Source organism: Perissodus microlepis, chromosome 16 (genome assembly GCF_051167445.1).
Source record: "Perissodus microlepis isolate ML-2025 ecotype Zambia chromosome 16, ASM5116744v1, whole genome shotgun sequence".
Taxonomy (NCBI): Eukaryota; Metazoa; Chordata; class Actinopteri; order Cichliformes; family Cichlidae; genus Perissodus; species Perissodus microlepis.
Genome location: NC_140476.1, coordinates 21,864,263 through 21,880,483, shown reverse-complemented (window position 1 = coordinate 21,880,483; position 16,221 = coordinate 21,864,263). Strand labels below are relative to the sequence as shown.

At 48.9% G+C, this 16,221-nt stretch overlaps 1 protein-coding gene across 1 annotated transcript in view; it reads left to right on the top strand.

Moving 5' to 3' along the window:
* The window catches only part of bcor (BCL6 corepressor), a 38,519-nt gene that overhangs the window by 3,446 nt on the left and 18,852 nt on the right, over positions 1-16,221 (top strand). Inside the window, exons 2-3 of the mRNA XM_084954572.1 lie at positions 12,301-12,382; positions 12,573-15,716. Coding sequence (XP_084810698.1) covers positions 12,301-12,382; positions 12,573-15,716 — 3,226 coding nt within the window. The remainder of the gene's footprint in view (positions 1-12,300; positions 12,383-12,572; positions 15,717-16,221) is intronic.

Here is a 16,221-nt window from a genome sequence, read left to right as displayed (position 1 = left end):
GTTTCCCACGATGCAATGAAAATTTCTTCTTCACCCACCTCTTTTCACTCACTACGTGTTTATACTCCACTTTCTGTGTTTTCAGTGTGTCTTTGTACTGTCTCTCTCCCATCACACCAAACCAGTTGCAGTGGATGGCTGCCCCTCACTGAGCCTGGTTCTGCTACAGGTTTCTTCCTGTTAAAAGGGTTTTTTTTCTTATCACTGTCACCAAGCCCTTCTCATATGGGGATTGTCTGATTGTTAGGATTTTCTCTGTATTATTGTATTATCTATACCTTACAGTGTGAAGTGCCTTTAGACGCCTGCGCTCGTGATTTGGCCTTATGCAAACAAAATAAAACTGAAGTGAATAGAGCCCAGTCTAGATGAAATTTTAGTTTATGTTCTAAATGTGGCCCGTGAACTTAAATGACAACTTAAATGTCAGAGTATGGCTTCATTTTGCAGTCACATCAGTAGTGATTTGATTGGAGTCTTGTTGCAGCAGCTTTAGAGTTATGTCAACAACAGTGCATGACTCAGTCCCGTGCTACTTTATCTGATAAAAGCTGACTCAGATTTAGATTTCTTTGTCAGACTTTTTCTGCTTCTTTATGAATGTTTTCCTGTCTCTCTTCTCTCACCATCAACTGCTCAAGGCAGATAGCTTTGCCCTCCCCGAGCCTGCTTCTGACAGAGATTTTTTCCTGTTAAAAGGGAGTTTTTCCTTCTCGCTATTGCGAAGTGCTTGCTCACAGGGTATCATCTGATTGTTTGGCGCTTTCTCTTTTCTTTTGAAGGTCTTTATCTTACAATATAAACTACCTTGAGACAACTGTTCTTGTGATTTGGTCCTGTACAAATCAATCTACATTGAATTGATTATACTTTTTCAGGTTCTGCAGGGCAACACCTGGTGCGTCAGTGGACAAGCATCATTTAAATGAAGCAAGGCGTTTCCTTTTTTCACGCAATGCTGAAATTATTTTGAATGCAGCCTTGTTGTACAGCAGCACCAGCATAGACAGCTCACTAACTCAAGCTTTTTCATTTGTCTGAAGACACACAGGCGAAAAAGAAGTGTTAAAAAAAGTGTGTCTGGTTGTACATATGTGGTCATAAAATGAAGGAAGGAACTGCAGAGAGGTTTAACCAGCTGAGACTGAGCAGAGTAACCCGCCTGCCCCACTTCTTGCCAGATGTTGGCTGAGATGCATGATTTTATAGGTTGTTGACCAAAAAAAAAAGAGAAATAAAAAGCAATTAAACCATTTTTCCTATTGATTAAACATTTCAACGCGAATGACAATGATTTTAACACCTCGCAAACGGCGCTTTCACATCGAGTTGGTTAAGTGTGAACACGGGGCTCAGCTGTCTTGTGGTTTAGCAGCTGTGGTTGCAGTGGGATAGGTCTCATTTTGAGAGGTACAGGTGGAGCTGATCAGGGCAAACGTGCCCGGCAGTTCACCCTGAAGTTATTTAGGTTTGGGAGAAAAAAATAAAAAATAAAAGGCTCTTTAAATTGCCTGCAATAGAAACTTGCACCATGGCTTTTTCACCTTGAGTTATGTCCAGCCTGAAAAAGCACTGCTCTTGTTGTGCGCCTACCCAGCTACCTTTTCTTTTCATTTCACAGAAGAAGCCCTTCTCTCAATTCCACGTGCCTCTGACGCCAAACTTTTGGCCTTTGCGATGAGTTGAGCTTCTAAACGCGTCCATATGTGAGTGCTCTGTGAGCTTTGTTTATTTGTGTGTGACTGTCTGGTTTAACTCCTACTTTCAACAGCTGTGGCAAATGCAGCCAGACCTTCCATTGCCAAGTCTCCCTCTTTTCCTACTCCTACTCTGCTTCTGTCTGTCTGTTTTTCTGTCTGTGTGTCTGTCTGTTGGCTTTCCTCTCTTTCTGCCTGGAGCTCTCTCTCTCTCCCCTACACACACACACACCCATGCAGGCACACGATCCACACACCTCAGGCTTGATATTCATAGCCTCCTCCTCCTTTACTTGACATGGGAGCCTTAACAGATGTGCCCCAGCCTTGAGCAGCTTCCCCCTCTCTCCCCCTCTTCTCTCTGTGTCTCCACTGCCTTGTGCTTCGCTGATTTTACCTTATCTCATCTCAGGGAGAAAACGGACCAAACTGGCATTTAATTTGAAAATAAAACAGTGGAGTCAAAATTAGAACATTCGCGAAGATGTGGATGAAATAAGGAAGCTAAGAAGATGCTGCTGTTAAAAACATAACCCCCCATGTATGTGTGGTTAGGTTAGAGTATCGGGCCATCTTAATTACCTTCACTCAGTCAAGAGACAGAAACAGATTTACATGCATATATGTAACTTTTCGTTATGTCTCTTTATATATTTAAACATAAATGTCCCTGTATCTGTTACTAAACTGCACATTGAGATCTAGAAACCCAAGTTCTTCATTGAACTTTTCCTTTAGTCAAATACCTATTTTCATTTTTCATCACTGAATTATTCTCGGTTAAAACCTCAGCTATTCCTGTTTTGGAGTTTCGGCGGCTCTCGTGTGTGTGTGTCGGTGTTTCTGTGTGTGTCTCTCTTTGCGCGTGCGCGCGCAGTTGAGTGCCGTGAGCTGGAGGCTTATGGTAATTGCGGTCTCCCGACTGGCCTTCTGGGTAGAGCTGCGCGAGTGGGAGTGGAACGAGCCGCACGGTCTCGGCAGCGCTCATCCATTCTGTGCGGCACTCCCCGTACAGCTCCGTGCGTCCTCGGTGCGAACCGAGGGCTCCGACCGGGCTGTTGTCTACGATCCTCGAAGGAAACGCGCGGGACGGAAAGCTACACGGAATAACCTTCAGCAAACCCTCTGCGACACAGATTCCGCTGTCGGAGAGGACATGGAGTGACGGAGAGCTGGAGAAAGGGGCTTTTTCCGAGGACGGCGTGCTCCGCTGAAACCCAACATGGCGCTGCTGCGCGGTACGGCCGAGCTGAATTAATTTCTCCGCGATTCCGCCGACCTCGTCACCTGTATCCTTCAGGGGTCCGGGCCATACGGCGCAGTGCTCTCCGACTTAAAGGACCTTAACGGATTTTCTTTAGTGGATTTCTCTGTATCCTGCCGTTTGTTTTTGCTCGGCGCAGGATCTTTTTTTGTTTTTGCTTTATGGAAACCCAAGTGACATTTTCAGCAGCAAAAACTCCTCTTGAAACATAGTGGAATGGATGAGAGCTGCTTGTAGACAAAAGAATAAAGACCCAAAGCTTTATATGTAAGACTTGTTTTGTTTTATGACAAGTGAGTAACCTGTTAGGCACTTTTAGTTGTTTTTTTTCTCCCTCTGGCCGGGATCGTCTGTCTCCAGCGGACAGGACCGTGACCGGGCAAGTCTACGTACGCACGGATCGCTGCCCTTCCAGTTAACTTGGAAAAAAAAAAAACAGGGGGGGGAAGAAGAAAAGAAAAAATAAGGCGTGAGTTGGGGCGCGCTGAGCACGGTTGGAACTTGCACCAATTAACCAGGTGAGGCAATCAATGGCAAATCAGAACCTATTTTCCTTAACGTGTCTTTGATGTGAAATCCCTCGCGTGACGATCGAAAACGTGTAGCGCTCTGTTTTTTAATGGCAGTATAACGTCCAAGATGTTTTAAATTATCCTGTATTTTCATGTGGTGTGTTTTTGATTAAAAACAGTCCCCTCGTGGGGCTGAATCTAAGCGCGATCGTCCAGTGTTGTGCGCAGACTGGGGAGAGGATCGGCCACTTCTAAGAATAGCGCATAGGGTGGTCTTTGTGCGTTTCGGCGGGGCAGTGGCATGTGGTTGATAAATAGCACACACACACACAATTATCCGAGCATGAGTTTGTCCTTTTAACAACTGTCCTGTCAAGCTGATAGAGGTGAGAAGGACATCCCAGAGATTAGCGAACTTGAAAGTGGCGCCGTCCTCGAAGGTGACTATTCAGGCTTTTCGCACCCTGTTGTGTGACGAAGAGCGCGAGTGTGCCTGTGGGGCTGAGGGTAGGTAGTGTGTGTGTGTACGCGTGTACGTGCGCGCACACGGGAGCTTCTGCGCTAAACAAGGTTACGGAATCCAGCCTCGCCCTGCCAAAGGCGAGCGAGCGCTGCTGCTCCGTTTATGCACAGTTCAGTTCAGTTGGAGGGCATCCCCGCGGTGTGTGTGTGTGGGCTGTTGGTGTGCCGCGGAGTGTGTGTGTCGCGGGGGAGGTTTGGTCGGAGTGGACGCTGATAATCTCTTGTCTCATCAAAGGTATAGCGCTGGGGGAAGAGACGGGACGCGGGGGCTGCACCGCTCACCTTCGTGTCTACTTGATGGAAACCTCTTTGTCTCTCGCTCTCTCCCCACTCACACGCCGAGTCTTGCAGGTGTTTTCGGATATGACTTTGCGTTACACTCATACAGGCACACTTGCTGTATGACTAGGCTTTGCAATGCAGTGGATTATTCTTTGCGCACGGAGACTCGTCGTAGCGCCAGTTTGGATCTCCCCCCCCCTTCCTACCATCTCCACCTCTCCTCCTCCTCCCGGAGCTCCGATACGCGCTGCTCTCTTGCACAGAGAATGTGTCACCGGGACGCTTTCACTAAGAAAAAAAAAACAAACACTTAATAATAATAATAAACTTCCCGTAATTATCGTCCCCCCCACACACACACACACACACACTCCACTCCACTGACTTGCACTGCGCTAACTTTAAAAATCGTTTTCGCCACCCTCCCCACGCTGTTGTGCGCGACGTCAATCGGCGCGATCCGCTTCTTCCACTATTGCAGTTTAATTGAAAATAAGCGCCGCGAGGCGCGTTGGATGCGTTCCAAACCGAGTCGTCTTTTACCTCGCGATTCTTTGAAGCTCCTCTGTGAGCAACGCAGACTGCGTTTCACGCGCGTCAAAGCAGCGTTTATGCGAAGTGGGGTTTTTTTGTTGTTTTTTTTTTTTCATTTATTAGAAGGTTGATGTTATCGGACCACATTTTCCACCGCAGACAAGACGGTGAGAGAGATTCGTATCTGGGGAGTTTTCCTTCCGTGCTGCCCTGCCTGCTGCCTGTCCTGGAGCCACGCATGCACTAATTAGGGGACGCTCTCTTAGGACGATCGATGTGCCTCATATTGGCTGGCTCCAGCTCATTGACGAGCTGAGTGAGGGAAGCAGCTACTGAAAAGACCACTTCAGCCCCCAGCAGCCAATCCGCGCAGGATAAACGGTCGAAGAAACGCTTGCAATAACGCGAACGTCTGACGGCTGCCGGCAGGCAGCAGGAGCAGGACCTCGTGTTGGGACACTGTAAAGGGGTGGGTGTGTGGGTGGAGGGGTCAGTTTCAGGTGGCTTTGAGTCAGAATAAAAGAGCTGTTTATATTTAAATTAAACGTCGGTCTTACTTGGGATGGCAGAGAAAAGCTGGACAACTGGAAGGCATTTATTTGAAGTTAAATGTGACTTTGCGTGACAGTGGGGCTAATTACTTACTGAAAGGGTATTTTTAAGTTTAACTTCTATTATAATTGAAATAACTGTTCAACAACTTTTGCTTGTGTGTTCAGTGACGATCTCAGGTTTAGTCCGACTTGGTTTTTTTTTTCTCGGTGTCCAAATAAAAGTTACGCACGGATTTCATTGGGCCCCGTGGAATAAACACTATCTGCACAAACTTGGACGGCTGCTTAGTTTGATTCGTCTGGTTCCCAAGCGCTGCGCGCCGTGGAAGCCTAAAACAAATACTTCGCATTTGTGTGGGCCGAGTTTATTTTTAGCGAAAGCTCGTCGGACTGTTTTGCGCATCATTTTTCCACTGTGCGCCGCGAAGTCAGTGTGGGACTGATCTGTTTTCCAGGTGTCGGAACACAGAAAGGGAGGGCTGCTTTCGCTAGATTGACATACTTGAGTTTTCTCTGTTTCACACGAGAAGACTTCACACTTCTTCCACAAACAGTGTTGTATTGCCAAGGCCCATTAGCTGTCAGAGTGCGGTTCAGTTCCACCCCCCCCCCACCCCCACCACCCCTTAGCAAAACAGGATTGCATCTGGTGCTAATTTTATTAATTAGACATCATTTAGAATCAGAAACGTGCAAAGAAAAGAGGGGGTTTATTAATTACTTTCACCTTTGCCAGCGTCACCTCGCTTGCATACGTGCAGCCAATTCATGTGCAGGTTTTTAATCAGCAGAGGTGGGGAAGTGATGTGTGAAGCATTAAAGACATTTGAGCAGGCAGACGTGGAGAAATCCGCAGTTGTAAAAAGCGCAGAGGTCCGTGTATACTGATGGGCGCACAGTTCACCTGGAGACAACAGCAGCCTCGGGACTGCCGGACTTATTGTCCCGCTGAATGATGTGTGACAGCGTGTCAGCGTAGTGCCCCGCGGGGGGGCTGGAGATCTGCTTGCCTTTAAGAGAATAGAAACAACCCTCACCACCTCCATTTTAAACCAATTAACCCCCCCGGTGTTTGTCCGCTTCTAATCCGGAATCAATAGGGACCAAGCGGGGAATATTGTGAGCAGAGAGAGCGTGTCATCATTACAATCACGGGACCCGCTCCTGCTTATCAAACCTTCCGAGCTCTAAATAGTCCGGGGGGGGGGGGGGGGATTCGTCAAAAGAAATGCCCTGTGTCCCGGTAAACATCCAGACAGAAATATGAAGGCGCTCTTATTGTTGTCGCGCTCCTTTGTGTGCGTTTGTGTGTGTGTCTCTCACACGCATGGATATAAAACAACAGGCTCGTCGCTGCCGGCGCTGCACTCGCTGCTGAGGCGAGATGCGTGTGAACAAAAGCGGGAGGCACGGCAGAGAGCCGAGGAGAGATCGGTTTTCCAGGCGCTGCGCAGCTCCCGGAGGAGACGTCACGGTTTGATTGAAGCTATGCTCCATGCTGGCCTCCCGGGACCTCGCGATGAAACGGGAGAACCCACCCTCCCCTCCGCCTTTTCTCCCCCTTTCCCTCCTCCTCTCCCCTCTCCACCCACCTCTCTCTCTCTCTGAGAGAGAGCTTTTTGTTTCGACGAGGTCTGGAGCTCACGGGTCACTTACCCTCCCACCCCCTCTCTCCACTGCTTTACCCACACAGAGAGAGGGGGGGGGGGGGGCACATAGGATTATTCTTTCCTCTAGCAGCTGCTTTCTGGCGCCGATGACCCAGGGATGTTGGTTTAATAGCGATTTTTTTTAGACATTTGCTTATTTTACAGCAGCGATCGCTGATAAATGTCATCGGTGTTGGCTTAATGTAACGTGAACGAGTGGGGGGGCTGTAATTAAAGTCTAAATCTCACTCTGAATGGATTTAGTTTGCTGACCTCGCTCTGGCCCGCGGTGTGATTGATTTAGCGGCAGAGTGATGATGACACACCTCACCTCCTTCCTCCCTAGTCTCTTCAGGCTCGGTCTTGAAGCTTTTTTTCCTTCTCTTTTTTAGACCGCGTTGCGCCTCGGGCATCTCTGACGAAATCCCACAGACTCTTGGCAACGCAGCATGTTAATAGCGACAGGAGTTTATTACGCCGACAGTCTTCAAAGCCAGGAATGCGTCATGCGCTGTCTGCACGTAACATCGCACGAGCCTGTGTCGGCCGCGGAGCTTTTGACCTCGAGGTGGGGAGGGTGGTCACGTGGGTCGTACCGTGAGGGTAAACACTTAATTGTTTCAGCAGAGATTGTCTGGCCTAATTTACAGGGCGCAGTTAATTAAGCAGCGCGTATGAAAAGAGGCAAAACATCCTCTTGTCTCCGTCTGCGCGAAACACTTTGGAACTTCAGCCTTTGGAAAGTAGCGAACAAATAGAGGGCACATGAAAGAGGATCATTCCTCCATCATCATGTGCTTTTATCAGAAACACATGAAAGCAATGCCAGCGTTTCCAAAAACCTCCGGTAAACGCGGGCCGGCTCGTGCATGCGCATCTCTGTTACAATCGGGTCCTTTGGTGGCATAAAGAGCCATTTAGTCCTCATTTGGCCTGGGATGAATAGAGCCAGTTCAGCAGCCGCCGCCCGAGCCCTGGTGACAGCACTGGAGGGAGAGCGAGGGGGGAGGGGGGCTCACAATGTCGCCGTTGTTGACGGCCGTGTTGCTGCGGGGGGGAACTGAACCGTGCACCGACTTGCGTGCGGCTGTGCAGCGGCCCGGGAGGACGCGGGGGGCCCTTGTTTACAACTGCGCCGCTAATAATGTGACAGCTGAAGAGGCGCCGCCATCTCTCCTTCCAGCTCCGCGCTCCGGCAGCAGCGCGCCTCTCCTCCGAGTCCCCGCACAACATTTATCTCCTCCATCTCCTGCTCCCCCCCCCTTCCACTCCCCTCCCTCCACTTTGCGCTCACAGCTCTGTTAAATCTGAAACTACAGCGAGAAACAGCATGTCAGCTTTCCATAGATTGCGCAGCATGCGCTGAGATGATCAATTGGTCCATTTGGCACGCGTCGGCTCGATAATCAATAACCATTAAAATTGGGCCGGCGTTCTCTTCCGAGGTTTTTTTTCCCCCTTTCCCGGCTCATTACGGTGCTGGGTGTTAACGCCGGGGATCGGGTGACCTGAGGCTGTGGAGTTTGTAGCCAGACTGTAGTTGCTGTTCACGTGTTTTGCCGCAGATGTTCTCCGCCGTGTGCGCAAAAAAAAATTCCTTTCGTTTCGAGTGCGCGTAAACACACCGCCGTCACGGTGATCCCGTGTGTGTGTGTGTGTGTGTGGTGGGGGTGCGTGTGCGCGCGCGCCCGCATTTAATCCATGTTTATCCCCACCCCACCCCCGTCGCTGCGGAGATTATCCTGCGTCACAGTGCATTTTTTTTTCTTTTTTTTTCAGAGCTGATCGCAGCTCTGCCGCTTCAGAGAGTCTGGCAAAGCTCCAGGGACAAAGAACGAGAGGGCGCCTATGTAGCCTACATTCTCCCCCGGCGCACAGCAGAGACCCGCCACCCGGTTTCCTCGTTTAGTCTGAGAGAAATTCAACAACAGGATCGCGCGGCGGGCTGATCGTAAAAACGGAACAGCCGTGCTTAATATATGCCCCGAGCTCTTTCACTGAAACGTTTCTAGGCGGTCATTTATCAACTTTTAAAAGGAGATGAGGCCTATACACGCACACGGGCGCGCGCGTTATTGGTATGCACGCAACCACTGCGCTGCGCGGGGAGAGGCCTCAGCCCTGGAGGAAATGATGAGTGGTGCCGGTGTTTGTTCTGGTGCGCCTGCCGCGGGTCACTGAGAGTTCAAGTCGCTGTCATCGGAGACGGGAAACAAAGGAGAAAGGAGGGAGAAGCGGGACTGTCTTTTGGCTCTCCTCTCCTCCCTCTCTCCTAATTTTTTTCATCAGTCTGTCTCTTCGGCTTTGTTTACAGCTGCTCCGTTGAAACGCAGCGCTGAAACCAGGTTCCGCTAAAAAACACCCGGTGGTTTTCAGTTTAATGGTGCGCGTCGGGGCTGCGCTCCAGCGGTCTGGTTTATAAACGCAGCAGCACCGACCGCTGCCCCCCCCCCCCCCCCCCCCCTCCCCCCTCCCTCCGCCTGCTGCAGGCCAGCGTGATGGATTGGACGGCCGTCGGGAGTTGTTTGTTGCGCAAACTATTCTTAGCCAGTGGGGTTGGGCGTCAACACGCTGCCTTTTCCCTTCTCTCCCACCTCCTGCTTTTCTTTTCATTTTTTCTTTCCATCTATCCACTTACAGTGAGAAAGTATGTCAGGACTTACTCCCGGAAAATCCTCAAACACCTATTTTACAGGGTTCTAATGACACCTTATCTGCTCGCGTCTTGATAGCCTGTGGGCCCTGATTTAATCTCTTCCTGTCTGCACACGCGATGTGGATGTGAGCTGAGCAGCAGGTTTTAAAGCGTCTAAAACAAACACCAGCCCTTTTATCATATTAACATAAACATATGACTATATATCCCACTAATGTAGGAGGCAGAAAGAAAGCTTTAGCGTTTTCGTGCAATTCTGAAGTTCATGCGGGAGACAGTCCGCAGACACGCATTCTCCCCCTCAGCGTTTATCAGGTGTCTCATCCTGACTTTTGCCCCGATACAACCTCTTATCTCGGCCCTGGTGCTGCTCATTTCATCTAAGAAGCGGGAGTCTGACTAAAAATAGTCTAGGTAGAGATAGTACTGTCATAAAACGCTCGATCTCCAAGTTGTTGTTTTTTTCCTTCCAGAGAAGCTCAGCAGATTTATGTGTTTATGATAGTGTTCTTCCATTTGGACAGAAACGCTGGTAAAGGTTTGAATGAGGGTGTTTTGTGTCCGCTGCTGTTGTAGCTGTTTGCTCTGGTTGAGCGCAGACTTTTCAGTGCAAGCGAAACACGATCCGTTTTTTGAGAGCGGCACGCAGAGAAACGCGCTGAGGAAGGAGCGATGTGATTTCTGAACAGCGTCCGCGTGCACTGACGAAACTCCTGCAGCTGAACACGTGGTCGTGCACACGTGCGTAACACCGTCTCGCTTGTGCCCACGAACTCGCACACACGCTACCCGTTTCGCTTCCGACGCGGATGATGTTGACGGTGGACTGGCGGCGGAGCTGTGGCTTAGGGTGGTGGTGGGGGAGGATGGGACAGGGAGAAGCCGTGTCGAGGGGCCCACAGCAGGCTGATTAATGTGCCCCGGGTCACGGCAATAAAAGTGGCGTGCCAGCGAGGCGCAGAGGCGTTTTACTGCAATGATCGAGGGGCCGTGTTTCTCTGCAAAGCTTCATTTTTTCCCCTCTTTAAAGCCTCTTCTCTCTCACCGTCTCTCACCGCACTCCTGTTTGTGCTTGGTTACCACGGCTGCCCTTCAGAAATTTATTTATTTATTTTTACCGTAATTAGGAATCGAGTCAGAATTCAAAGTAAAATATTTCCCAAATCCTGAAATGGGGATCAAATTTAAACATTGTTTTCATCCTTTCATCTGTTTGATGGTTTTATTTCATTTTTAATTTTTAGGAGAAAAGCCTCCTGAATGAAGCAGACCATTCTGTTGGTGTTAAGATACCACATGACCCGTTAAGGGTCCGAAATATTTCATTAATATCTCTATTTTGACATTTGCGCAATTAAAATCTTTTAAACCCTTTGTGTGTGTGTGTGTGGTATGTGACACATTGTTTTTCAGGGCATTGTGATGTCACTCAGGAAGTAATGAACATGCAGGGTTGACGTCGGTTGCCACTGCTCTTTAAAAAAAATCCTCGCTCTTCAGAAAGTTTCTGTACATTTGCTTTCGCAGCAGTTTAATTAAATTAGGCGTGTTTGGTTCTTTTCCCCCTTTTGAAATCAAACTCATCAGCACCCAGCTGAGAAAAGCACAGGTTTAGCAACCAGTTGTTGAATCTGTTGTCTTCAGAATTTGTTGCAGTAATGAATAATTGATAACCATCCTCTTGTAACTTCTCACATTTTCCCTGTCATTACAAAAATACAACAACAATAACCCTGTTGTACTCTGGCGCTTTAAGAAAATTCTAATCTATACTAAACTCAAGACATTAAAGGACGTTTCACACAAACGGGGGTCTTATGAATATTTCTTTTTCTTCTTCTTTTTGTCACTACCTCTGGGGTTTAAAAAAAGTTTTCTATTGTCAACTTAATTTTTTAAAATTTATGATTTATTTTTCAAATCTATGGTTTATTTAAAATTTTGCACCGTCGTCTCTTTTCTCTTGCTGCCTGATATTCTTTTTGTGTGCGTGCGTGTTCTGGTGTGAGTGTTTGTTGATCTGAAGCTCTGTGTTGGCGGGTGGTAAATGGTCTCCCACCGAATTGGTCTGTGATGCATAATCTTTCCTCGCTCTGCTGGCTGAGGCAGCCGAGGGGGCAGGTCAAAGAGGGCATAGAAAAACCAGTGTGTGAGGAACGTGACTGAATAGATGCAGCTTCACAGTGCACGTCTAGCCCAAGGGTGGGCAGGTTGGGGGTAACAGGAGGGGGATATGGGGATGGGGGAGATGTTGACAGATTAGAAGGGGCGGGAGTGGGGAGCCCACACTGTGCTTTCATCTCTAGCAAGCGCTTCAGTGGACAGTGCCATTTTGTTGCTCTTGCCTCGTTTTACTTGCACATCCCTGGACCGCGTTTAATCCCTGTTTAGCAAAGACACATTTGTTGCATAATTTAAGTCTTGGTAAGAATTAAAATGTGTTTCCTCTTTTGAAATCTTATGAACTCGCTTTTTTGTAATTGCTTGTTTGGGTTTTTTTTTTTTTTTTTTGCTTTTGCAGCAGGATTGCAACACAGCTGCGGTGCATGCCTGCATGTGTGTGTGCCTGTTTGTGAGTGTGTGTGACGGAGCCAAGACACTGACAGCTAACTGTTTGCTCATCTCCACAGGGCAACATCTGTTCGTGATGTCGATGCTGAGGCACAAACCAACCTGGAACTAAGACAAGGGAACCATATCGCACGAAACATGGCAAGTCCCTTTGCTCATCCCCATGTACAGATTGTACTCATTTGTCGCATAAGTCACTTTAGCAGAAACAAGCCAAGATTTTTTTTTTTCAATCTTTAGTAGTATTTTTTCTTTTGTTTTTGTGCTGATGTCAGGATAGTTTTTTTTTTTTTTTTTGTGCTAATAGATACTTTTTCCTTTGTTGCTGCAGGTGGATGCAAGGTTGACGCCCCTGGCAGCGATGGGGCTGGACCGAAGCACTCTTTTACACGATGGGCTTCATCTCCATGGTGGGGTTGTGTATCCAGGGATCAGAGCACTTCAGGCAGAGAAGGGCAGAGAGGCGCCTGCACTTCCACTCACTTATAACAGGGATGGACTCCCAGAACTCATCTACAAGCATGATGGCCCTCTGGACAGTCGTAAGACGGCGAATGGATACCTAGGCCTCTATAAGGGCGCTCATCCAAGTCTCCACAAGCCCGTGCTGGTTCCTGGAGCCGAAGGTCTCGGCTTGGAACGCAGAGTAGGGCCTGGAGAGAAAGCATCTGAACTGGGCTTGGCAAGTGCTGGTGGCAGCTACCTCCGCATGCCGTGGCTCAGCCCTTACCCCGAAGCGAGCATGTATCCCTTCATGGACACATCCAAGTATGCAGCTCTAAACATGTACAAAGCCTCTTTGCTCAGCCAACCCAACCCCTATCTTCCCCAGCACCTGGCCTATCCTTCTCTGTGTGCAGCCCAGGGAGGCAGTGTTACCCCTGCTGCAGCAGTCTCTGCTGCTGACAGGCTCTATTATATGCCTGCCTATCCTGCTTCTCCCATCTCTTCACCCCTGGTGGCACCACCTATGAGGATTCCTGCAGTCACCGTGGCCCCAACATCACTGGTACACTGCCAAGACAAGGGGCTTGGTGTTGCACCTCCATTTGCACAGCAGCTTCACCAACCCTCACCTCTTTCTCAGCACCATCAAGCTTCTATAGACAGGGACCGCTCACCTAACAGGAGTATCAGACCGAGCAGACCTCCGTCCAGGAAGGGCTCTAGCAACAATATTAATACAAGTAGTACTATTACTAGTGGTATCAGTAGTCTGCCTACTGATTCCTCTCCTCGTGTTTCTTCTCGCCTGCCACAACCTCCCCTTCCTCCTGCTCTCCTTGACAATTCACTGGATTTGCAAAGGCCGGTTGCCAGGATAGGACAACCGGTGTCGTCCACTTCCTCAATATCTGCCTCATCCACATCCGCACAGTCCATTCCTCTTACGTTCTCTGTTAGCAGCATGGCATCAGAGCAGCCCTCTCCTGCCCGACCCAGCCCCCACAAATCAAGGCCAAGAGATGGGGCCCCTGAACCCAGAAATGCAGGAGTTGAGAAAAGACCCAGCAGGTCTCCCTCCAAAGCCAGCTCTGAGAGGCCAGCTCACCAACCACAGGCAACCAAAGACCCAGCAGAGAAGCCTTTGGATTTGTCTGGAAGAATGCTAGACTTTGGATTGCCCTCCAATGGATTCCCAGTTAAGATGGACACTTCAGGTCCACGTTATGGACTTCCCCCTAACAGAGAGCTCTTAAAAGAAAACCTTTCCCCTTCTCCCCATCCACATTGTGTGGTCAGCACTTCTTCAAAGGTCTCAGACAGACCAGAGATGATCAGCACTTTACACTCCACCTGGGTCGTACCTAGTCCATCACCTTCTCACGCACAGCACACACCGGGCCTGCCCACCTCCCCAAGACCTAATACAGACCTGGGTCTTTCACAAACTAAAGGCTCTTCACCCTCTGTTATCAAAAATAAAGGTCTGGAGAGAGTACTCCCTCAGCAACGTAGCTCATCCTGTCCAAGGATAGAAGAGCCCAACCACTCCTCGACTCAACCATCTGGCACTTCTGTGGTCAACTCCAGGGCTCTTTCTCCCAAACATAATGGTGAGTGGGTCAAACACAGCCCCAGCCAGTCAGAACATCCACCAGCTGCGGGTCACCACAGAGAGGGACCAGAGAAGCCCTCCCAGACCAGTAAGAGAGCTGAAACAACCCCAGATGTGCCATCTTACAAGAGGCACTGTGTAGAGAACGGTCATCCTCCTGGCCATCTTTACCTTCCACAGAATGAGGCTTATCTAAACCACAGCTTGGCTTATGCCAACAGATACCTACCTTACCCCATCACAGACAACATGACAATACATTCTGTGCCAATTGGAGGAAAAGGCCCAGTTTACCCTCACCCAGTACTGCTGGGCAGCAACAGCCTTTATCCAACCCACCTGGCAGCAAAACACCCTTTACCATACCACAATCTCCCTGGTCCAGGAGGAGAATATCTCACTTATAATTCACAGGAGATGGCCCATCCCTTGATGCAGACGCACTCTGACAACAAGCTGGCAGACAGGGCAGATGCAACACTGAAGTCCCGGGGACAGGAGAAATCTCGGGGAACTGTTGAAGAAGGTGGAAGCCACAGAGATAACAACACTGGGAAAGAGATAGGCGAAGGAAACCAAATGAAGCCTGACAGGGAAGCTGGAGCACAAGGACAGTGTGGCAGTCAAAGCAAACACCCCTCTTCCTCTTTAACATCCAGAGAAAAGATTGTCTGCATTGACCTTGTACACTCAGACACAGATATGGAGACTACACCATCAGGCCACAAACAACATTCTGCCGAGACCAGCACCAAGGCTTCCCAAAATGAATGTTGTCATAGTAACCAAAATCTCACAAAGACTGAGTATGAACCAAAACACCACCTTTCCCTTCCTTATCCAATCCACTCCAGACAGAGTCCTAACCTTAAGCCCAACCACAGTGACAGACAACCAGAAGCTCCCTTTGGGAGAGCAGAGGTTCCCCAGGACACTGGCTGTGCTGGGGCAACATCTAGCATATCCCCAGCTTCTCCGTGCCTGGTTGCCCAAGCAGAGGAGAGCTGTGAGGAGCAGAGCCCCAGCCCAGACCTTGAAGACCAAGATCAGAGCACCTTGCGCTGTGCTCGAACATCAGGGGAGCGCAGCTCTGGTAGGGACAAAGGGGACAGGGGGGACAGCAGAATTTCTCGCCTTACACAACACTGCACAGATATGGTGAAGAAATCAGACCTGGAAAAAGTCCCCAAGAGAGAGACTGAAAAAGAAGACAGTATTGTTGACCTGGGGGAGTCTCAGGGAGAAGGGGATGAGGAAGAAGACGGTAGCCAGACTTCATCTAAAAACTCTCGTAGATCCAGCCTGGCCAAAAGGATTGCTAACTCCTCAGGCTACGTTGGCGACCGCTTTAAATGTGTCACCACTGAGCTATATGCTGACTCGAGCAAGCTGAGCCGTGAACAGAGAGCTCTGCAGGTAAGGCTGCAAACAACTGTGCACGTTTGTGTATACATGCAATACGTAATGAACTGGGTTTAAGATAATTGATGGGATGGGGAGAGGTTGTTATGAGCAACTTTTCTTATGTGCAGACATTTCAGACATACTTTGATTTCTAACATCCACACAGGAATAAAACCTCAAAGGCCACTCTCAGTTTTCCCCTGCTGCAATATTCAGATCAGCCTATAGAGCAAACCTTGCATGGAATTGGCATACTTTGCATACAATATAATTGCTGTCACGCTACTGTCCTGGCCGTAGATTTGATTGTCCCTTTAGTTTATCATTGTCTTAGGGATCTGGCCAGTCGAGACCCTCCTTAATGGGGTGGCAGTTCAAAGGTTAACCAGAGCTGCCATCTTTGTATGTTGATTAGTGAGCAGCCATTGTAAAGGTTATTTCTGTGCGTGTGTGCGTGTTTGTGTCTCCGTATGTGCTTGTCCTTGTGTGACTGCCTTGGGGCTAAAGCATGTTAGTG